A 23,746-nucleotide genomic window follows, 5' to 3' on the forward strand; every position below is an offset into this window, starting at 1 on the left:
TTTAGTGGAGACAGGGTTTCGCCGTGTTAGCCAGGATGGTCTCGATCTCCTGACCTCATAACCTGCCCGCCTTGGCCTCCCAAAGTCCTGGGGTTACAGGCATGAGCCACCACACCTGGCCTTCCTCCATCCCTTTATTCTGAGCCTTTGTGTGTCTTTGCATGTGAGACGGGTCTCTTGAACACAGCACACCAATGGGTCTTCACTCTTTATCCAGCTTGCCATTCTGTGTCTTTTAATTGGGGCATTTAGCCTATTTACATTTAAGGTTAATATCATTATGTGTAAATTTGATCCTGTCATCGTGATGCTCGCTGGTTATTTTGCAGACTTGTTAATGTAGTTGTTTCATAGTGCCTTGGTCTGTCTACTTCAGTGTATTTTTGTAGTGGCTGGTGACAGTTTTTCCTTTCACTATTCAGTGCTTCCTTCAGGAGCTCTTGCAAGGCAGGCCTTGTGGTGACAAATTCCCTCAGCAATTGCTTGTCTGAAAGGGATTTTATTTCTCCTTCACTTATGAAGCTTAGTTTGCCAGATATGAAATTCTGGGTTGGAAATTCTTTTCTTTAAGAATGTTAAATATTGGCCCCTAATCTCTTCTGGCTTGTAGGTTTCTCCTGAGATATCGACTGTTAGTTTGATGGCATTCCCTTTGCAGGTGACCTTACCTTTCTCTCTGGCTGCCCTTAACATTTTTTCCTTCATTTCAACCTTGGAAAATCTGAGGATTATGTGTCTTGGAGTTGACATTCTTATGGAATATCTTGCTGGGGTTCTCTGGATTTCCTGAATTTGAATGTTAGCTTGTCTTTCTAGGTTGGGGAAGTTCTCCTAGATGACATCCTGAAGTATGTTTTCTAGCATGGTTCCATTCTCCCTGTCTCTTTCAGGTACCCCAATCAGGTTTGGTCTTTTTACATAATCCCATAGTTCTCAGAGGTTTGGTTCATTCCTTTTCATTTTTTTTTTCTCTAATCTTGTCTGCCTGTCTTATTTCAGCAGGATAGTTTTAATGTTCTGAGATTCTCTCCTCCATTTTGTCTATTCAGCTATTGATACTTGTGGTTGCATTGTGAGGTTCTTATGCTGTGTTTTTCAGCTCCATCAGGTCATTTATATTCCTCTCTAGACTGATTATTCTGGTTAACAGCTCCTGTAGTGTTTTTATCATGATTCTTAGCTTCTTTGCATTGGGTTAGAACTTACTCCTTTAGCTCAGCAAAGTTCATTATTACTTACCTTTTGAAGCCTACTTCTGTCAATTAATCCATCTCAGCCTCAGCCCAGTTCTGTGCCATTGCTGGAGAGGTGTTGCAATCATTTGGAAAAGAAGAGACGCTCTGGCTTTTTTAATTTTCAGCACTTTTATGTTGATTTTTTCTCATCTTCATGGGTTTATCTACCTTCAATCTTTGAGGCTTCTGACCTTTGGATGAGATTTTTGTGGGGTCTTTTTTGTTGATGTTGTTCTTGCTTTCTGTCTTTCTTTTAACAGCCAGGCCCCTCTTCTGCAGGACTGCTGCAGTTTGCTGGAGGTCCACTCCAGACTCTATTCACCTGGGTCCCTCCCACATCTGGAGATATCACCAGTGGAGGCTGCAGCAAAGCAAAGATGGCTGCCTGCTCCTTCCTCCAGGAGCTCCATCCCACAGGGGCACCAAACTGATGCCAGCTGGAACTCTCCTGTATGAGGTGTCTGGCCACCCTTGTTGGGAGGTTCCACCCAGTCAGGAGGCATGATCAGGGACCTGCTTAATGAAGCAATCTGGCTGCCCCTTGGCAGAGCAGGTGCACTGCACTGGGGGAAATCCCACTCGTCTGGACTACCAGCCACCTCAGAGCCAGCAAGCAGGAAAGACTAAGTGTGTTGAACAAGAGATCATGACCGCCTCCCCACAGGGGCTCTGTCCCAGGAAGATTGGGGTTCTGTCCGTAAACCCCTGGCTGGAGTTGCTGGAATTCCTGAAGGGAGGTGCCACCCAGTGAGGAGGAATGGATCCAGGTCCCACCTAAAGAAGCAGTCTGGCCACAATCTGCCACAGCCACTGTGCTGCACTGTGAGGAATTCTTCTCTGTCCAAACCGTCTGATCTTTCTGGACCAGTGGGGGAAAATGGCCAACTGAAACCGCAGTGATGGCTGCCTCCCCTCCCCCTGGGAACTTGGTCCTCTTAGGCAGTCTCCAGCCTGCTGCCACTGGCCACAACCCAAGCAGCCTCCGAGAGACTGCACAGCTCTGTGCTTGAGACCAAAGGCCCTGGTGGCATGGGCTCACAAGGGGATCTCCTCATCCGTGGGATGCACAGATCCATGGCAAAATTGTGGTTTCCCTGGCAGGGTAGCACATCACTCACCGCCTCCTTTGGCTGGGGTGGGAGTTTGCCTTACTCCATGCAGCTCCCGGCTGGGCCATCACTCCACTCTGCTTTTCCTTGCTTTCCATGGGTCATGACAACCACCTAGTCAGTCTCAATGAGAGAACCTAGATACCTCAACTGAAAGTGCAGGATTCACTTGCCGTTTTCATTTTTCTCAGTGGGAGCCACAGGCTAGAGCTGCTTCTAATCAGCCATCTTGGCCCCCACAATTGTGCATTTGATATGCTTTCTTTCCTGTAACTGTCCCAATTGCCTTCCAAGAAACTTACTTGGCTGCCTCCAGGCAAAAGAAAAAAAAATCTCTATTCAGATAACACCTCTAAAATATTTGAGAATTAAAAATAAATAACTTTCCTATGTGCAACTTGGCAAGGCTGCAACAATTAGCCAAATCACCGGTTTGTCCTCTCTAAGACCATCCATAGACTATGTGTAAGTTAATCTCAATGACACTCTGTATGCCTTTAGACTACGTAATATCAGCATTTTTTCTGGCAAATGAATCCAAAGCCCCCATTTTATTAATAAGTATAAAAAAGGGACCCCACTGAGTAAGCTGTTTAAAAATACTGTGATGGTATAAAAAGGGTAATGGGTTTCTTGATGCTTCAAGTGGACTCACAAAACTCCAGTGCTTACATTTTCAGAAACGCCTCCATGATGTGGGAGGAAAAGGCAGATAAAGCAGTCCATGTTGCTTCACTGATGGTGGTAGCTTCTAATAGCACAGATTCATTCTTTCTGAAAATTGAGCTTAGTAAGCACCCACTGGGGCCCACAGACTGAAATTGTCTCAAAAACATAATATGTTATGCTTGAAAGTTTTATAAAATGGAGTTCGTTGCAGACATAAAAATTGGGAGATTTCATTTAAAAATCTATATTATTCGTTTCTAACATAATTCAGATCTGAAACCCTGGGCCTGTATTCCCATATAGCAATAATCAACTGGAGTTGAAAAGTGTCTTTGCTTAGAAGAGAGCCCTATTCTTCACAGCCCCCAAGGGCTGCCTACTTCTAGCAGGCATGTGAATCTGCAGCCAATTAGCCTATTAAAGGGCTATAATTTGTGTAATTTAAGTGGAGCTCCCCATCGATTTTGACCATTGCTAGCTAGAGCTCATGGCCAAGAAAGATTGAGTGATATTTAAGACCAGTCTTGGAATACTGAGAGAAAATGAACTGTATTCTAGCCACATCTGCCTCAGCAGAGGATAAGAAATCCTTTCTATTGTTGGCTTTGACAGGTAAGCCTGACAGTTGGGTTTTTCTGCCCTTGGAAGGAAGTGCTTTCATGGTCCACTAGGCTCCCACTCTGTTACTTTCCAAATGCAGGGTTCTAATGGCTCATAGCTCTACTATATTTAATGTGGATTTAACTAGCAGAAACTTTAGAGAGTTTTTGAGCCCTTGAAAGTAACAGAGATTGAGAACAATTTAGATCCTTTGTTTCTTTCACTAAACAGACTTTAAAAGAAGACTTAAAGAGAAACTGAATCAGGACATACAAACACCTCTGCCCAAGGAATATAGCTATATTTCCATAATGCTTAGATGTGTATTCTTTTATAATCTGGCATTTCTGAAATCAAATCACATGTGATGTGTACTTTTCATGTAGTATTTCCTTCCTCACAAACCCAGGAAAGCTATAATTAAATCAATGGTACAACTTTAACTTGATGAGATCTTAGAATGGAGAACTATGAGAACCATTATTTGGTTTTAAGTTATTGCTTACAGAATGTCATCAGGATAGAGCCAAGTGATGCTTCTGAGTTAGGATCCAATAGAAGGTACAATGTACTGAACGTGTGTGTCCCTCCAATATACCCAATATCATGGTATTAGGATGTGGGGCATTTGGGAGTAGATTAGTTCATGAGGGTGGAGCCCTCATGAACGAGATTAGTGACTTTGTAAAAAAGAACCCAGAGAGCTCTCCCACCCTCCTTCTGCCACATGAGGATACAGTAAGAAGTCAGCATCTGAAGCAAGCCCTCACCAGACAATGAATCTTCTGACGCCTTGATCTTGGACTTCCCAGCCTCCAGAACTGTGAGAAATAAATGTTTATTGTTTAAGTCACCCAGTCTATGGTATTCTCTTGCAGCAGCCCAAACTGACTAAGACAGAAGGCAAGACTGAAAATCAAGAGAAATACAGACAATAGAAACACATTTATAAAGAATACAGATAATGTTGTTATCTAACACTACTCAAAAATAACTATGCTGAATATGTTCGAGGAAATAAAACAAGATTGAGCAGAAGACTGGAAACCTTAAAAAAAAAAACAAAGGAAACACATGGAACTGAAAAGTATAATGGCAAGAATTTAAAGCTCAGTGGATAAGTTTAATAGCAAATCAGATACCACTGAAGAGTATTAGTAAACTAAAAGATGGCTTAAAAAAACTCAGAATGAAGCAAAAAGAGACAAAAAGATTTAAAATGTATGGGAAAAAATAAGGGACATAGGGGATAGAGTGAGAAGGCTAAAAAATAAATGTAATTGGCATCCAAGAAAGAGAAGGGAGAGAAAATGGAGTACAAATAATATGCAAAGAAATAATAGCTAAAATTTTTCCCATACTGGTGAAAGACATCAACCTACAGATTCACAAAGTTCAAAGCCAGCTAAATATGAAGCAGCCAAGGGTTGGGGGAGAAACTAGAACATACTTTAAAATAATTACAGTTATTATCTCTGGCTTATAACATTAAAAATAAATTTTGCTTCTTTATAATTTTTTCCAAAGTTCTATAATCAGAAAATGTGACCGTAAAATTTTGTTATTATTTTTGTTGTTTCTGGGGTTAAGTACCTATCAAGCAAAATGGCTTGGGTCTTCCCTGCCAAGTGTCTAAATCCAGCATTATTCAGTCTTTCATGCCTATTTTTATGTGTTCCCATAGTCTCACCACCCCATAAAAATCTCTTTAATATCTTGTCTAATCATAGAGTAATATAATTTTCTATGAAATTATTTAAATGAGTTTATTCACTAGACTCTAATGGAAAAAGAATGGCCTTCAGGATCAGATAGATATGGGTTCAGATAATCATTTGGTTCCCCAGTGTCCAGAGCAAGCATATAGTAGGTGTTCAATAAATATTTGTTGGTGGGTGGAAGGGATAAAGGGTTAAATATATTCATTCTTCCACTTAATGAACTAGGGTTTGGAAAAATTACATAATGTCCCCAAGCCTTGCTCTTCTCATCTGTAAAGCAGGATAACACTTACCTGGTTGGGCTTGTTCTGAGAAGTAACTGAAATAGCACAGTTTCCTTTTCCCTTACTTGCCTTTGTTCACAAAGCACCCAACTGCCTTTAAATGCCAATTTCCCAAATATATCTTAAAGAAAACCCCACAGGGAAGTACAAAAGCCCATTGTTGGGCCTATTCAAACACAATGCAATATTCCACTCCATTTTCTGGGCTCCTGGTAATGTCTACCCACGACGACCTTCCATACCTCATTCCAAGGTGTTGATCACACTTCTGGGTGCCAACCACGGTGTCTGTACATTCGTATCTTTTAATCCTGCACAATAAAGCCTTCAATTGCATCCTACATCAAACAACTACTGGGTATTATTCTCCCTTATCTCTCATTTATTTTCTGTACTTCCCAAAGCCACACTATCTCCTATGATGCTTTTTATGTGAATTCTAAGACTTGCCCTCCCAGTTTAGACATCTACCTGGTGGGTACATAGGCCATCTGCACCTCATCAGAGCTCCTCCCCAGGGTCAGATTTCAAAACAATCTTTTTTTCCTACTCATTCTCTTTTTAGAAACCTTTGTGTCTCACCATTGAACTGATTTATGATTCTTTCCTATTTGAGTTTTTAATGAGTGTTTCATTTATCTTCAGTGGGATGGGTTTTTTTTTGGTGCAAAGCCAAATGAGAATTTAAAATATTTGCATTTCTGGCCTGAAGGAGCATCAAGGTCCTGCTTCACTAAGTGAAATATTCTGTGATTAATAATAAATAGCACATTGCCATGCTACTTTCAGGACTCATCCTGGAGACAGAAACACACTAGGTTTAGCATGCCCTTACATGCTATTGCATGAACAAAAAATAGGAATCAAAGGTGCATTTCTCTGGGATATTGTTTCAGATAAATATTTAAAGAAAGATCTTTCTTATTTTTGTTTTCTTTTTTCCTCCAGGCAACTGTATGAGGTGGTTCTCATGTAAACTGTCATGTCAGTTTACAGAAACATATGTGATGGCTTTGGAATGGCTCTACAATGAACACTTAAGTCTCCCAGATTCTTTTGCCAGCTCAAGGCACCCATTCCTCAACTTCTACATGAGTGCTTTGCAGCTGAGAACCGGCACTTACAACCTTCAGAGGATTGCCCTTGGGCATGGCCACCACCCTGTACTTCATATGTGTACCTCATATGAGCTGAAAAATACCCAGGAGATTTTTGTCCCCCTAGGCCCACCCCAGCATTGCCTGTAGGCAATGACTGATGGATATGGAAGTTTACAAGCCCAAACAGTGTTCCTGGAGGTGTAATTTATACCCCTCAGAGCCCATGAGATCAGGTTGAGTCTGGGAGTTCAGTTGAAAACACTCTTGCTTGATTCCATCCCCATTCTTATCTTGATTCCCTAGCTCTGTTACTGGTTGATCCTGGGAGTGCTTCCTTTGATAAATCAGTTGGACCCAAGCACGTGACTCAGGGACTGCTTGGGGAAAAAACTAACCTGAGACAACTCTGCTGTTTTCTTAGCCCTAGACATCAAGGTCCCTCATGCCTTCCCTCAGTCTCACTCCTGGAGGGGATGATATCACAAAGAGGTAGCTGTCTTAACCCTGGGCATCAGGCCCTGTGTGCAGCACTCCTAGGCAGTGAAAAGATCTTGGGGAGTATGATTGGCCAAGAAAGTAGAGGCCAGGTCCTCGTGAGAGGACTTCCAACCTCCACAAATATGCTCGCCTTGGGCTCCAGGCCAGCCCCACGCCAGCCAAGATGTTTTACCTGAAAGAATTAGGTAGTCTAAGACATTGGGCTTCCCTAACAAAACAGCATGTACCTAAAATCTGCCATGAGATGATTCCCTCTGATGATTTGGTGCTGTCTGTGTAAAGCAAGTAACCTTTTTACAAGTCTGGGGCACAGAGGAGGTCCCAAGAATGACAGCGACTGCCTTTTTCATGAGCCTGAATTACAGGTCTGAGAGACGGATTTTAGTGGATTCAAAGCAAGTAAAGTGACATCCTTTTCTCACCTATGTGATTGTCATACTCGACATAAAAGTAGCTGAGATGACCAGGTCCATAAATTCTATAGGAAGTGGACATGATGATAGTGATATCAGGGAGTAACTATATCAGGAAAATGTGGAGTTATTTTCAGGAAAAGTGGTTCCTCAGTACACACTCATGACACCATTTTCTATGCCCTCCAGTGAAATCAATAATATTAAATGTGTGAAAAGGAAGTCCATACTCTTCATTCCTAACCTGGGAGTGGAGGCCCCTTCCATATCCTCTGATAAACACAAAACTTAGGAGTAGATCCTAGCTGTGGTGAGACAACAGACCTCTTCTTTCATTTATTGCTATCCACCAGTGTATGCCTGTCTATAATGAATGAATGAATCTAGAATTTTAATATGATACACCAGCCTTGCATGAATATGTGTCTTTTCCTTTTGCTTAAGTCTCCAAGCCATAAGTTCAAAGTTGGAGATGACAGCTACAAAAAGCCCCTAGAAGCCAAAGAGTTCAAGCACTGCTTTGCCTTTCAGAAGTCCAGCATGTCACACAGAATGATGAAGTGCTATTAACTATTGATTTGATTCATTTTCTTAGATCTTCACACATTTAATGAGTGCCTCCTCTGTGCCCAGCTGAATAAGCCATTAGAAGATGTTTTTCTATATGTTTAATATAGAAATTTTTTATTTAAACCCTGAAATAGAAGTGATGCCAGTTCAAGATATTCTACTAAGGTGCTTTATATTTCTCAAGGCTCTCTCTAGCTTCACTTAAACACTTAACAGAAAAAAAAAAAAAAAAGGTTTGGGGCTTTCCTTCCACTTACTTATTCCCCAGGTCAGATTTTTACCCAACACAATCTTTTTCAATCAAAAAAGAGAGTTAATAGTTCCAACTAGTACTTGAAGGGATGTCACTGCAGGAAATTCAATTTTACTTCTTTGGGCCAACTCAACTCATTCTGACCAGAAAAGGAGAAAGACAGAGAGAGAGCAAGAGTAGGGAGAATAAATACATATATAATTTTTTTTCACTTGCACCAATTCTTACTAAGTGGCTAGCACCTTTCTTAACTTTGCTTCTATAATTACATCAGAGGATAAGTTGTGAACCAATGAATACAGTAAAGGTAACCATGGGTCCTTAGATGAATTTGAATGAGGTGCAGGGTCTCAGCAAATACTAGCCAACCCCAGAAGTTGACTGTAGTCTGGATTGTAGCAAAGATTTCATCAGGTGCAATTAATTGCAGTGGGTTCATACCACTTAGCCTGCCGTGCTGTCTGAAAAGAAATTTCTTAATCTACAGGTAGAATGCTGTTAAATGGAACCAAATTGTAATTTAAATGCTTCTGCTGAGAATAATCACTGGAGATTTGTTGGAATTGGAGCTCCCAGTTTTATCCTATTTGTGTTCTCCCCGTGGTACTAGATAGAACTGTTGATGCAGAGATCACCATTTAACCAGGGCACATTTGTGTAGTTAATGCAGTGTGGACAATTGATCAGGGCACAATTACAAGAGATGAGACAATTAGAAGAGACCCAAAGACACTTCTTTATGATAGGAGCAGCCATTTTCAAACATGCTGCACAGCATGTTTCAAACCCTTCAGTTTGAACAAACCCTTCAGAAGATACCAAATCCTCTGGGAAGTATTGTTGGCTCTCTCCACAAATAACACTGCAGTCTCCACTCACTCCCATGAACCAACAAAGGACTAAACTTGCTCTTACACACAGAGAAGAGCTTGTGCATGTGCACACGTGTGTGTACAGAATATCAATTCTTAGATCTAACTTTTTTTTTAAATCAGCAATACAGATGATTCATATTTTGAGTATCCTTCAGATAATGCAACCCTAAAATATATGTTAGTCAGCATTGATCAAAGGCTTATCTAATAGTTTAGAGAAACAACTAGATGGTGATCTACCTGACTGTGGTACTTAATTTTATGTGTCAACTAGACTGGATCATGAAATGCCAGATATCTCGTTAAGCATTATATCTGGGCATGTCTGTAAGGGTGTTTCTGGAAGAGATTGGTGTTTGAATTGGTAGAACGAGTAAAAAGGATTGCTCTCCCCCAGTGTGGGCAGGCATCATCCAATCTGTTGAGGGCCAGAATAGAATAAAAAGGTGCAGGAAGGGATAATTTGGGTTATCTCTCTGCCTGAATGCTTGACTGGGGAATCCATCTCTGCCCTCAGCACTCTTGGTTCTTAGGTCTTCAGATGCTCACTGAAGTCTACACTATTGGATCTCCAGCCTTCAAATTACACCACTGGCTTTCCTGGTCTCCAGCTTGTAGACAGCACATCATGGCACTTCTCAGCCTCCATAATTGTGTGAGCCAATACTTTGTGTGTATGTGTGTGTGTATACACATATTTATATAAATTCTATTAGTTCTGTTTCTTTAGAGAACCATGACTAATACAAAGCTGTAGACCTCTATTAAGTTAGCTCCTCAAGGAAACACCTTCATGAGGTGTCTTAGGTTGGGTTCTCCTAGAAGCCGCCTGTTTGACAAGGCTTTGAGTGCAAGTAGTTCATTTAGGTGACAATCTTAGGAAGAACCAACAGTGGAGTGAGGGAAATGAGACGGGGATTATTATAAATGAGAAAGGAGATAAGACTGCATTATCAAGGAGGTTACCACAGGGGATTATTGAGGCTGAATGATGTTCAGAAACTCTGGGAGACAGCGTGGAGCATGTCTCATCATTATCCTACTCACAGAGGAAGGGATATGAGTTATTACCTACCAATTGTCATTAATCATTTGTTGAAGGATGATGAGATGAACATTAACTCTTCCTACCTCCCATTTGCCCACCTATAGGAGCCTGTGCACCCTGAGAGCCAAAGAAAGCCTCAGACAGGGTAGAAGGAGCATAAAAGTACAAGACAGCTGGGTTAGCATGCACAGAAATGGTACACATAATCAAGTCCAGCTACCTTTTTCTTTTCAGGAAAGGGAGAATGATCTACTTTTTAGAAAGATATAATATTTGAAAAATCAACATTTCTATAATTTATAAAACTGAAGTGAACAACATTTCCTCAGCACCCATCCTTAGATAACGGGAAGAAAGGAGTAGATGTTAGAATAAAATCAGCAATGGTTGCACCCCCAGATGAATGTGTGTTCATTCACTTTCTTTTAATCTCTATCCCATCTAATGCTCTATTTTTTTATTGTTCTTTTTCAGCTTCCAAATTATTTTATTTTACTTTAATTATTTATACCCTGCTTGCTTTCAGAAAGAGTTTGCAGTGATCTACAAAACTATACATACAAAACATGTATTTCTTTTTTTGCAAATGTTATGTTAATGAAATATTTATGATTGCCAGATACCACCTGAGCTAAAAACCAAGTCAGGCAGGTACTATTCTGTTTCTCTGATATGAGCTGGGTTTTGGAGCTATAAGATTATCTGAGAGTTCCAGCAAAGGAAACAGATCCAGAGTCAGCAAAATTGATGACTGTCATCTAACTGGTAGTAAGGGCCAGGGATGGAGAGATGTTTGTCTCAATTCTTAGCATACTCTTGGCATCCGCCCATTGTCACTTGTCACCAAAATCAAGGAAACAACTTGTGACAGAATTTTGGTTCTGTTTAGAAAAGGCATTAACTTTCTCATCAGGGCATTGTTCATCCTGGAAATCTACTTAACATGAGGCCAGCTCTTACAGACAGCATCACATGGCCTCTCTTCTCTTCCTCATTTTTTCCTGTTCAGCTTATATTTGAGTTTTGTGTCTCTGGACCAAACCAAATATTTTTTACTCCCAGGAAGGTCTTCACCAACCAGGAATAATGACACCAACTGGTGATGTAATCCCCACTGAAAACTCTTTTGATCCCTTTCCAGCCAATGGAATTCCTCCCCCCTGATGTTTTCCAGCCCTGTGGGGGTGTGAATGAGAAATTCTCATTCTCTCTCTATGTGAAATTATGCTTGGATTGCACACACTGTTATTTTTTCATCCGGCAGCAATTTAGAGGCTGAGGCTTACAATTAGCTATTTGATCTTAATCAGTATTGTCCTTGGGCATGGTACACTACGTCTTTCGGATACCACTTTTCCGGTGTTTGGATGGCCTATTTATTTAGACAGCTGAAACTGCCTGTGCCTAAGAGACAGGTCAACTTGGAAAATTTTTGAAAAGTCCTAGTCATTGTATTTCTTCTTCAAAATCAACCTGACACATTCCCATTTGACAGTGTAGATGGGTAGCCTATGTATGTGTTAGAAACTTCACCATCCTCTACTGAATCTGCTTGGTAACATTAGTTTTCTTGGGCTTCCCCAAATCTCAGAAGATTTCTGCTTCAGCTTCTTGGGGGTGGGTGATAACTCTAAACTACTGGGGGAAATGTTCCCCAGTGGTATTCATAGCCAACTTCTCAAACTATAAGAAATGGCCTGAGCTGGGCATTTCTGTTCTGTTTAGCCTTGGGGATGAAGAGAATGAACTTGCAGAAGATTCCTCGGCTGCTAGGCACATTTGAGTCCTAGGAGATCCCACCCAGTTCCTGGCATACTGGAAGCATGTAATAACTTTCATCATCACCATCACTATTACCAAAAGCCTTGCTAGAAGAAGCTGTAGCTGGAAACTGCATGGCATGTAACATTCTTCTAAGGACTAGGAAAGGCTAAGATTGGAATTGTTTCATAGCTTTGTCAAAATGAGGGGAAAATATATACTGGATAGCCCTGCCTTATTTCCCCAGTGCCTGGTACCTCATAGACACTCAAAAATGTCTAGCTGGATGAATCTGTAAAGTGCAGGTAATCAAAGTATCTACTACATGGGAACATTGAGACAAATAAATGGGCCACGTCACATAAAGCCCAGAGCCTGGCCTATATTAACGATAGAGAGAATAATGACTATTGCTTTAGTACATGGATACCAACAAGAATACCTTGCATTTTGCAAAGAGGAAGCTTTCATTTTCTGACACAGGAGGAGGGACATGTAGTTAATGCCCTGCAAGGGGAGGGACAAGTGGTAAATGTCCCACAAGGCAGATGCCTTTAAGGAAATGTGGGGTTCTATAACCATTGCCAACAGGCTGGTGTCTGTCTTGGGTCCCATAATGTCAGGGATGCTTGTTTCCAACAGAAGTTAATTGTGCTATGCTCTCACTGTTTGTATCCTCCTCTTTCTCTTTTTTTTTTAATATACTTTTTTACTATACTTTAAGTTCTAGGGTACATGTGCACAACGTGCAGGTTTGTTACATATGTATACATGTGCCATGTTGGTGTGCTGCACCCATTAACTCATCATTTACATTAGATATATCTCCTAATGCTTTCCCTCCCTACTCCCCCCACCCCACAACAGGCCCTGGTGTATGATGTTCCCCTTCCTCTGTCCAAGTGTTCTCATTGTTCAATTCCCACCTATGAGTGAGAACATGCATGTTTGGTTTTTCGTCCTTGTGATAGTTTGCTGAGAATGATGGTTTCCAGCTTCATCCATGTCCCTACAAAGGACATGAACTCATCCTTTTTTATGGCTACATAGTATTCCACGGTGCATATGTGCCACATTTTCTTAATCCAGTCTATCATTGTTGGACATTTGGGTTGGTTCCAAGTCTTTGCTATTGTGAATAGTGCCGCAATAAACATACGTGTGCATGCATCTTTATAGCAGCATGTTTTGGGTATATACCCAGTAATGGGATGGCTGGGTCAAACGGTATTTCTAGTTCTAGATCCCTGAGGAATCGCCACACTGTCTTCCACAATGGTTGAACTAGTTTACAGTCCCACCAACAGTGTAAAAGTGTTCCTGTTTCTCCACATCCTCTCCAGCACCTGTTGTTTCCTGACTTTTTAATGATCGCCATTCTAACTGGTGTGAGATGGTATCTCATTGTGGTTTTGATTTGCATTTCTCTGATGGCCAGTGATGATGAGCACCCTTCTCTTTCAACCCTTAGTAGGTAGACAGTCCATCCCAGTTCTAATGAATTACCTCTTAACCCAGAACCCAAATACAATCTGCCTGCCATGTTAAGTCCTGTCTCAGTGACCTCATCTGCCAAAGCAAAAGCCAAAAGGGCCTTGGCAAGAAGCAGATAGGTGCAAGCAAAGCGTAAGCAAAGCATTAGCAAAGCAATGGTGGGTCTGGCCCTTTCAACACTGATGGGTGCTCTGTTCCCAGCTCTTGGAGGTAGTCTTGCTGCATTGTTTACATGGCTTCACTTTGGTATTTGGCTCTAGCCTTGGTATTTGGCTAGAATGCTGTCCATGCTGAAATAATTCCTGAGTAGCAAAATGCACCCCTTATGTCAGAACCCCTAAGCCTCTTGCCCTGCATGAGACATAGCAATGTTTTGGTCAAGGCCCATGGAGCCCAGGATAGTTCATACTAAGATGTCACTTGGGCTAGGTAGACCCAAGCTCATCTCACAAGGATTGATCTAATTGAAAAGAAAACTTTTCCCCAAAATTAAAAAAAAAAACCACACCTACACACCCACACACACACACACCTTGGTAACTATAAAAGGGCAGCTTCTACTATGTTCAGTGGCAGCTTTTGTTTTTTGGATCTAAATCCAAATGGGATGGCATCCCTCTGAATACACCAAGGAGGACATTACAGATTCATTTCATATTAGGGAGGGTGAGTAGATGAGAGACCCAGGTAATGTGTAAGAAGACAGTGGCCCACTAGCTAATGGTCTTCCTGGGCTCCTCCAGTCTGCAAAGGCTCTGGGCTATCAAGTACATGCGGGTAATAGCCACGGATTCCTTGGGACTGTTCTCCATGGAATTAGCCCTATGCCCTTCATACCCTCTCAAGACAGATTGCTCCTTTGTTTTTCTCCCTGCCCCTTTAACAAAATACCAAAATGTTACTCTGAAGTCTTGATTGCTCCTTTTTTTTTCTTCTCCCTGTCCCTTTAACAAAATACCAAAATGTTAGTCTGAAGTCTTGTCTCCAAAATGACCAGCAGGGGACTGACACAGCCCACACTAAATAAGTGACCAATAAAACCCCATGAGAAAAAGGGAGGCTGGCCAGATAACATGATGCTTTGAGCAACCTGCTCTGGAGTGTCCGAATCTAGTTTCTCCCCATCATTACTCTATTTGTCATTTCTAACAGCTCCCTCCCAAGGCTGTCCAGGTTACAAAGCCTCAGCATTCAACATGCCTAATGTGGGTGTCTTTTCCTGGGATTCAGTATTTCTTTACAACAATGACACTGGCACCACCTACTTGTCCTTTTAAAAACAGATCTTTCTTGCGTGTATGTTGGTGCAGTGGTGGCAATATTTAGTGTTTAGCAATGGCTTGAGGAGGTTTGCAAAGGAAACTCAGAAAGTCTTGGGAGAGTTTTCTTAAATCCTAGGACTTTGAGAAAGTTATGTCATAATTGTCCAGATTGTAGAAACTAGTGTTGTTGCCCTAGTCCCTTATCCAGGGAATCCCTTACTTTCTGCCATACTTTTAAATGGCCGTAATGTGGAATCAGAAACAGTGGGATGGCTCCTATTACTCAACTCAGTGCCTTATGTGGATCATCTCATCCCCTCCCTACAAACACCCTAAGAGGAATTTGGTATTATTTTTCTGGAGGTATAAATGGGGAAAGTGAGGCTCATAGGAGCTAAATGACTCGCTCAAGACCACCTGACTAGTTAATTGAAGACTCAGTGTCAAACCAAGGTTTTTCTGGCCACAGATTCTAAGGTGATTCTTCACCTTGGGGCGTACCATCTCATGATGGACAAAGATGCACCTGTCTTCTGTGTATTAAGGATAAGAGAGGTCTTAGAACTGTGGAAAAAGGCAGTAAAAATTCCATTTTTAAATGCCTCACCCTCAGAGATCTCAAAATAATTTGCAGTAATTCCACCTAGCCTGCAGTATATGCATCTGTCCGTGATGGGAGAGATGATAGTTTACCCACTAGGGGTCTCAGTACATTCTCACTGGTTCGGCTTCATGTTTTCATGAACACCCCAAAGTTCCTAATTGTTTATTCTGATGAGAAGCGCGGGTCTCCCCTTTGAAGCTAAAGCATAAAGTGTGCCTCTCAGCCTGAGCTCTTTTCTTCCCAAGCCTTGGGACAGGCCAGTGGGAACCTTCAGAGACTCCAAAACCCAAATGAATCCAGATTCACCATTTTTCTTTAATTGGTGGAGGCCGATTTGTTTTGCTCCAAGGCGCGTCAGAGCCTGCAGTGTGAGCATTGTGCCCCAAGAGTTAGCCTGTTTCATCGTCCTTCATTAGGATGCAGGGGGAAGTCCCAGCCCCGTCAACTGGGCTGGGGGAACAAAGGCAACATGGAAATTAGAGCAGGACGATGAATCCCTTGCTCTCCACTTTTTCAAAACAAGATTCTGACCATTTACTCGAGGACCCATTTTGTTGTTGTGTTCCATACAAAGAAACAGGAAACTTCAGAGGGAAGAAGGGGCCCCAGTTTCCTACACGGTGGCCCAGGGAGGCTGGAGGTTGCTGACGGTGTTGGCAGGAGGATAGCTTGGCCTCAAGGCAGAGGAGGGGGCTGTTCTCCTTGTTGTGCTTCCGAGGAGGTCACCCAGGCACCGGGGGAAGTTTTTACTCCTTCGGAAACAATCTAGGGCAGGTGAGGCCTGGGGTAGCAGCCCTTGAAGACTGTCCCATCGGGGGCTCTCACACCTTCTTGACAGCTGGTACTAGGCCAAATCTAGCTGATTATTTTGCATTCTTTATCTCCTGTCCCATGAAAGTCTGAAGGAGAAGTTTCTCCCCAGACCAATGGAATTCCTTTGAAAATAAATTCATTTCCAGCTTGACAAGGATGGATCCTAGTTTCTGAAATGCAGGTCCCAAGTCTTATTTTGAGGACAGGTGTTGATAATGAATGGCTCGTCTTCTAAATTGCCAAAACCTTTTAGTGACCACAGTGGCTCTCAAAATCAAAATACGTGTACCCTTTGAAGGAACAGTTCAGCATCTAAGAATTTATCTTACAAAAATATTTCTATGTATGAACAAAGAAATATATGTAAGGATATTCATTGCAGTGCTCTTCATAATAGCAAAATGTTAAAAGCAATATTAAGTCCATCTTAAGGACTTGGATGAATATATAATTATATTAATACATTCAGCCATTCAATGAATATTCAGCAATCATTTTTTCAAATCAGAATACCAACATGGACTGATCTTGAAAAAATATCCATAACATGGGGACTGAAAATAAATTGAAAAATTGTATGAATACTTAACTCACTGGTGTTTAAAACAAGGTTTTTCAACCTTGGCACTACTGATCTTTGAGCCAGATAACTGTTGTGGGGCCTGTCCTGTGCATTGTAGAATGTTTAGCAGCATCCCTGGCCTCTACCCACTAGATGCCAGCAGCACACCACCTCACTCCTACAATTATCACAACCAACACTGTTTCCAGACATTGCCAAATGTCCCCTGTGGGTAGAGATGGAGAGCAAAATCACCCCTGGTTGAGAACCACTGATTTAAAATAATGACACATAGACCACTTAGGTTTGCATACCGCAGAAAAAAAAGTCTAGAAGAATACCCACCAAGTTCTTACAATGCTTCCACTAGGAACCAAGATTGGCCAGGAAAAAACAATGTTCTCTTTTTATTCTATACACCTCTGTACTGTTTGATTTTTTTGACATATATTTCTGCAATTAAGTAGAAAATCTACTCCTATTCCACTCCACTCACAGACATACATGTACATAAGGAAAATAAAGAGAATAGCTTCTATCAAGAGTCTGTACATCGGAATTCTATTTGGAAAAGAGAAACAGATGAGCTTTAACTGGGATGGGAAGTCCTTTAAGAGGACTCGCTAATGGGACATGATGGTAACCATAGTTCATCAGTGAAGCATCTGGAGTCTCACCAAGACATACAGCAAGTGTCGTGTCTGAGAGACTGTGAACTAAGTGGGAAATGTGAAATTATGGCCTCTGGTTTTGAATTTGATGGGGACCAGTGTCTTGCATTCTCTGCTTCAAATCATTCATTTGCAAAACTGAGCATCTACCTTTCCACAAAGACTTGAAGAGATCATTAAAGCAGCACCTATGAAATGATTTGCCCTCCTCAGATTTGGCACTGCATAAATGAAAGATTTCTCATTAATGTTGATTTTGGTCATTAATATTGATTTTAAAACCATTAAAAAAAAAAGAGCCTAGTCTAATTTGGGCACTTCAGAGTTTGGGGAACCCCAGATGCTTGGGTTTCTTCCTAATTTCAAAAGAATTCCCACCAGGATGTTTTGAATTTGTTGGTATCCTCATGAGGAAAACAAGAAAATAAATCTTTTTGCTCTTTTTTGCTTTTCTAACTGATAGACTGCTCTGGAAAAATTGCTAAGGTTTACTCAGAAATTATAACATAAACTGCCATAGCCATTTTTTGTGACGTGTCCCCCAGTGAGTTAGTTGATACTCGTGCCAAATTTCCTAGAAGGAAAAATGAACGTGGATCTTACAGAAAACAGACAAACAAAAAACATTTAGTTCCCCCATATTGATGCCAGTAAATGACATATCGGATATCCACTGGTAACACCTTCACTTCACTATAACTACATGTTACTAAGGGAATTATGACTTTTGAACAATATTTTGAAAACCAGCAAGGTAGAATTTTCCTGCCTATCTATGCTGATGCTTTAAAGTAATTTGAGACAGTTTGTGAATTAAGTTATGAATCAGTTCATAGTGACATATTTTACATTCTTTTTTCATTATGTTTCTTATTTTCTTAATGGAATAACAATGCTGAGGAATCTGTTTTGACTCACAAGCTACCTATGAATATTTTAATCATAAGTTTTGGACCAATTTATTTTTCTTTCCTAATTTGACTCAGCTTCCTAAAGACATTTTGGCTTTATCTGGTGATGTTTTACTTCTTTCCAATTCTACTTTTTTTTTTTTATCAAAGCATTGTGTAATTCGTTCATCAAGAAATTAAGCCTTCCCTCTTTTTGTTTCCTCCTCTGAATCCAAAGAGTAAAGCTCAGTATTTGCCATTGTCAAGAATCTAGAATCGCTCTACATACAAATTCTTGAAGCCAAGAGAATGCAACATTTCTCTGGTCTGCCTTGCACACAACATGGCAGGCTCAAATGAGGCAAGAACCACGAAGCAGAACATCATTTTCTATGTCTCTAGCAGTCACACTCAAGTGAGCTGTGCCAAACCAGGGCAAGGATGCTTTTAGTAGAAATCAATGGCACACACAGGGACCCACTATTGAAACCAGGGTTTCCATCTGCATTGTCTGCAAGAAAACATTAGTGAAAACTGGGCCAGTGCAGTGGCTCACGCCTGTAATCCCAGCACTTTGGGAGGCCGAGGCGGGTGGATCACGAGGTCAGGAGATCAAGACCATCCCGGCTAACACGGTGCAAACCCGTCTCTGCTAAAAATACAAAAAATTAGCCGGGTGTGGTGGCGGGCGCCTGTAGTCCCAGCTACTTGGGAGGCTGAGGCAGGAGAATGGCCTGAACCCAGGAGGCGGAGCTTGCAGTGAGCCGAGATCACGCCACTGCACTCTAGCCTGGGCGACAGAGAGAGACTCTGTCTCAAAAAAAAAGGAAAACATTCGTGAAAATTAATTCAAAACATACACAAACTTTAGAGAATACTGCCAGACCAGGCTGTTAGATGACCACAGAGTACCTGTGCACTCTAGTTAGAAGTGACTGTAGTAGATACTGTTGGTGCTCTGCCCTCGGGTCTATTTTCTGTGTTTCTGTGGGCCCTTTTCCCCTCCCCATCCTATGGTATTTTACTTCCAATGGCCTGTACTTGTGATTCTCTTTCAGGCAACTGCTCAGGGGCTACTGGAACCACTTTGCCCACATGCATAGGAAGCCATGTGTGCCCACGGTTTATGTCCTCCAGTTCCCCAGGGCAGCCCGCACCCAATGACTGATTGCTGTGGGCATACGAAAGCCCAGATCCCTTGCCTTAAAGCTAGAACATTACTCTAAGGAGTAATGTACATTCCAGATCTCATGACAGGTTAACACTGAGGTTGGTATTTTGCCTGAAATCGCACCCCTACTTGGCCTCCTTCCCTTCCCAGGCCAGCTTCCCACACCCCTATAAGCTTCCCCAGGGAGCCTGTCCTTAACACTTCACTTGTGTACACATTCTCAACTCACGATCTGCTTTGGGAAAACCTACCTAGGACACTGTCTGTCCTCCTTTGCTCTCCCCCAAATTCTTGTCCTTATGCACATCACATTCCATGCTGATGGCTTCCATCTGTGACACCTGTTTTCGGTCTGGTAACCAAGGCCTTATATAAGACATGTGTTAAAACATGACCATATAGTTTGTCATCCAATTCAAGACACTTTGCTCACGAAAGAGGGTGCTATTAATAATTTTGCTCAGCAAAATGTATATCTACCACCCTCATTGCAGGGCTTCAAGTTATGCAATAAGTCACATTGGAGCCTGTGAATGGTGCCGGAGTATAAATCTAAAATACAGATCTTAGAATGGACAGGGATACAGACTGAGCCACAGGAAAGTTTGTTGACCTTTTTCAGTGTTTTTGAGCTCTGAATATTACTAGAGGCCATTGTATCTTTCTAAGAGGTATTTGCAGCAAGTGAGGGTTGGAAATGCCAATAGACAAACCTAGGAAGTTGCAGAGAACCTGACTCAGAAGCAGCTATGCCCTTCTGAGAATCACTCAGTCCACACTGTGCACCATCTTGGACAGACCATCCTAGACATGAAGAAAGAGTTGGCCCTGCAAGCTCTTAAAATCCTTCCATACCAGCCCCATCTGACACCTTAACTCCCACTTAGGAAGCATACTCACGATTTTCACAGCGCTGCCCAGTATAGCCTGCCAAGCAGGCACACTTGTAAGATCCAGCCTTGTCAAGGACGCACGTGCCGTCATGGAAACAAGGGGATGAGGAGCATGCTGTAAGAGAAAAGGCATCCCTCAGTGCCACTATGCATTGAGTCGATGTCTTCAGGCCCAGAGTCTTGACCAAAGTCTTTTAATTGCTTATTAAAGTCTTCTTGCAATGTTTTTTCTTCCCTTTACTGAATTCATGTTATGATTATTTGAAAATGCCTAAAATAGATACTCATTAAATATCAAATGTTGGTGATATTATTTGATGTTTTTGAGGGCCCCAGAAGTATGCTTAATGCTCCTATAGTCTGAAGACCACAAGGCAATGCAAATAAGAACATTAAATTGATGAAAGCAGAGCCATGCTTGTATCTCTCCCATAGGGGTTTCAGTGGACAGAGACATCCTTGGGTAGCTGAAGACCATCTTTTTTCAAATAAAAGCTCACCATCCTGGGTACTGGGGCAATGTAACTGGAAGACAATCATTATGACACTGTTGAAGATATATTCAATAATTTCCAAACTTACATTCTGTAATCATTAGTCCCTTGAGATGTTGATGTGTTTTACTAAGGGTTCTGAGCTCAAATATGTTAGGGAAATGTTGCTGACATTCAATGCTAATTAACCAGATTTCTTTAGTGCAGAACTTCTCAGTTCAATGCCCCAATATACATTGTGAGTTTCCTAATATACATTGTGAATTTGAAGCTTATTTGACCTCAAAGCCTGCATTTTACAAGGCATCCTGGGGACTATTTTTCTACAGAAAAGATTTTGAGAAACACTCATCTGTGTGTTATCCATCAATCCTACATTCATTTATCCCAATGTAGAAGTATATTCCTTGGCTCAGTTCAACAAACCTGTCTTGACTACTTGCTCAAAACATGACAAGGGAGAAATACAAGGAAGAACAGGATGTCCTATTTACCAGATTAAAGCTACTTGAAGAAAAATATAAAATGACTATGACTTGAAGCATAATATAGTTAGTGTATTATGAAGAAAGAAGAGGCAATGCTACAAGACATTCAAAAAAGGGCAAAGTCATAGCTTGTTGGAGCAAGAGAAAAGATTTAGGAGAGGAGGAAGAAAGTAGTAGGGGCTATGAAGGATGGATTTTGATGTGCAGGTTGCAGACAGGTGACTTTAGCCATAGGAAATATCTTGAAGGCAAGTGAACAAACAGGGATGTTTGAAAAATGGGAAGTGGTATTATTTGACGGCATTGATAAAACACAGGCCAGTATTGCCAAAGTTCTCCAGGGGAGGTTAGGAGGTCATTTCAGGGGAGAAAGACATTCTCCTGACCATCCCTCAGTCCCAGATTCACAGACTGGCCAGCCACTGCTGCCCCTACCTGGCTTGCTGACTGTCCTAAGCCCCCACAGACGCATCTCATGTGGGACATTGCTCAGCCTATACCTGCAGGGTGTCACCAAGGGAAGAGGATTCAGCCACAGGCTGATCACACCACAGCAGCAAAGCATCAGAACTCCCAGGCCCTACACAGCTCCACAGGGGGCAGGCACAGAGACTGTAGAGAGCACCTGCTGAGAGTTCCTGTAGGCAGCCTCCTAAAAGAGGGGTAGACCAGGGAGCAGGGTCTCCTGGCCTTGCTGAACAGACAGGACTGAAGAAACACTGATTATTCAGCCACCCACCTTCTTTCCTGAGACTTTCATGTCATACCCTATGAATAAGGAAGTCTTAATGATCAGAATACCATTACAAGTTCTTTTTTAATTCAGTTTTTTTTTTAAATCAAACTTCAAGCCTGTGTTTATTTTGTAAAACCTGATGCAATCTGATCTCAGAACGATGAGAGTGGGGTGACTGCTTAGGATTAAGCATTTTGTTCAGTTTGGTCAAATCCTACTTCCTAATATGATCACAGCAAGAGTTACAGTCAGGCTGAAAGTACTCATCAAGTCAATGACATTTACCATTATACTCTTTTAATACCTACTTTATAGGTGACAAGTGGAGGGTAAATGTATGCCTAGGGTTGGGCAGCTGTTGAATTCTTACTATGTACCAGACTATGCCAAGCTCTCCATTTGTTCTGTCTCTCAGAGCCTCCTTAATGGAGAAGGATCTACTATTACTCCCTTATCACTCATTAGGAAACAGAGGCCCAGCGGGGTAGAAGAACTTACCCAAGGTCACATAGCTTGATCTGTCAGGGATTTAAAGCCAATGCTCCCAACCATGAGAGGTCACCCTGTGTGAGCTCTAGAGCCGAACAGCTTGGGTACAAATCCCTAGTTCTGCCCCTATATCTGTGTGACCTTGGACAAGTCATTCAGCCTCTCCGTGCTTTAGCCACTGCCATTTGTATAAGGGAGATCATTCCTAGTTCTGGTTCTGAGTGAGTTTTTCTGAAATATACCTTGCTATTTCTTTTTTCTCAGTGTGTAGGCTGTTTCTAAGAACACAGCGTACTAGGTTTTAATAAGGATGAAAGGAAGAAAGGAAGGGACATGGAAAGGAGATATTTATCTGGAGCAAGCCATAAAATGCCACATTTGTCTCCTTGGCCTTTACCTGTGATCTCCTCATAAATGGCATGGAAACCATCAAAATTCTTGGAGCCATCGGAGTGGAAGAGGACGTGGAGTGAGGATCCTATGCTCTGGATAGGAGCTGGCCGCTCGTTGCCACAGACACGCTTGATGATCTGGCCATCGCGGTTGTCTCCATCACGAACCTCAACATAGTCATACTGGCACATGTAGTCAAACTCCAGACTCAACATGACAAATCTGTGGGTGGACAGGGTGACGGAGGGAAACAGATGCGCCCTGGACAGTCCTGAGACCGCTGGGCACATTCAAGGCCAGATGAGGAACAGGCCTGAGGAACAGATGGTGTCACTGGCCTGATCTGATAGGAAAATGGTCCTCAGAGGTTGGCGAATTTCTCTTAGTGGAGGAGTATGTGTTTGTGCACTGTTTGCATGTATGTGCACATGCAAGTGCCTGCCCAGGTGGAGCAAGGTGCCATAATCCATGCAGAGACTCTTTGCATGTGTTGGTCTCTTTTCCAGGGCACTTTTTCCTCCCAGTCTGTGTGGCTGGTTCCTTCCTATCCTCAGGCCTAAGCTTAAATATTCTCTCCTCAAAGAGGCTTCCCTGACCACTCTTTCCAAAGAAGATCCCTTATTTTTCTCATACTGTAGACATAAATTTCA

At 41.9% G+C, this 23,746-nt stretch overlaps 1 protein-coding gene across 2 annotated transcripts in view; it reads right to left on the reverse strand.

The window, feature by feature from the left end:
* PAMR1 (peptidase domain containing associated with muscle regeneration 1) overlaps window positions 1–23,746 on the reverse strand; it is a 94,239-nt gene that overhangs the window by 15,861 nt on the left and 54,632 nt on the right. Inside the window, exons 5-7 of one of the 2 annotated variants that reach the window (XM_004050946.5) lie at window positions 23,101–23,318; window positions 20,504–20,611; window positions 4,384–4,434 (exon numbers count right to left, since the gene is read on the reverse strand). In XM_004050946.5, the coding sequence (XP_004050994.3) occupies window positions 4,384–4,434; window positions 20,504–20,611; window positions 23,101–23,318 (377 nt within the window). The remainder of the gene's footprint in view (window positions 1–4,383; window positions 4,435–20,503; window positions 20,612–23,100; window positions 23,319–23,746) is intronic. The other variant, XM_004050945.5, reaches the window with a different exon arrangement.

This window comes from Gorilla gorilla, chromosome 9 (assembly GCF_029281585.2).
Source record: "Gorilla gorilla gorilla isolate KB3781 chromosome 9, NHGRI_mGorGor1-v2.1_pri, whole genome shotgun sequence".
NCBI classification, from domain to species: Eukaryota; Metazoa; Chordata; class Mammalia; order Primates; family Hominidae; genus Gorilla; species Gorilla gorilla.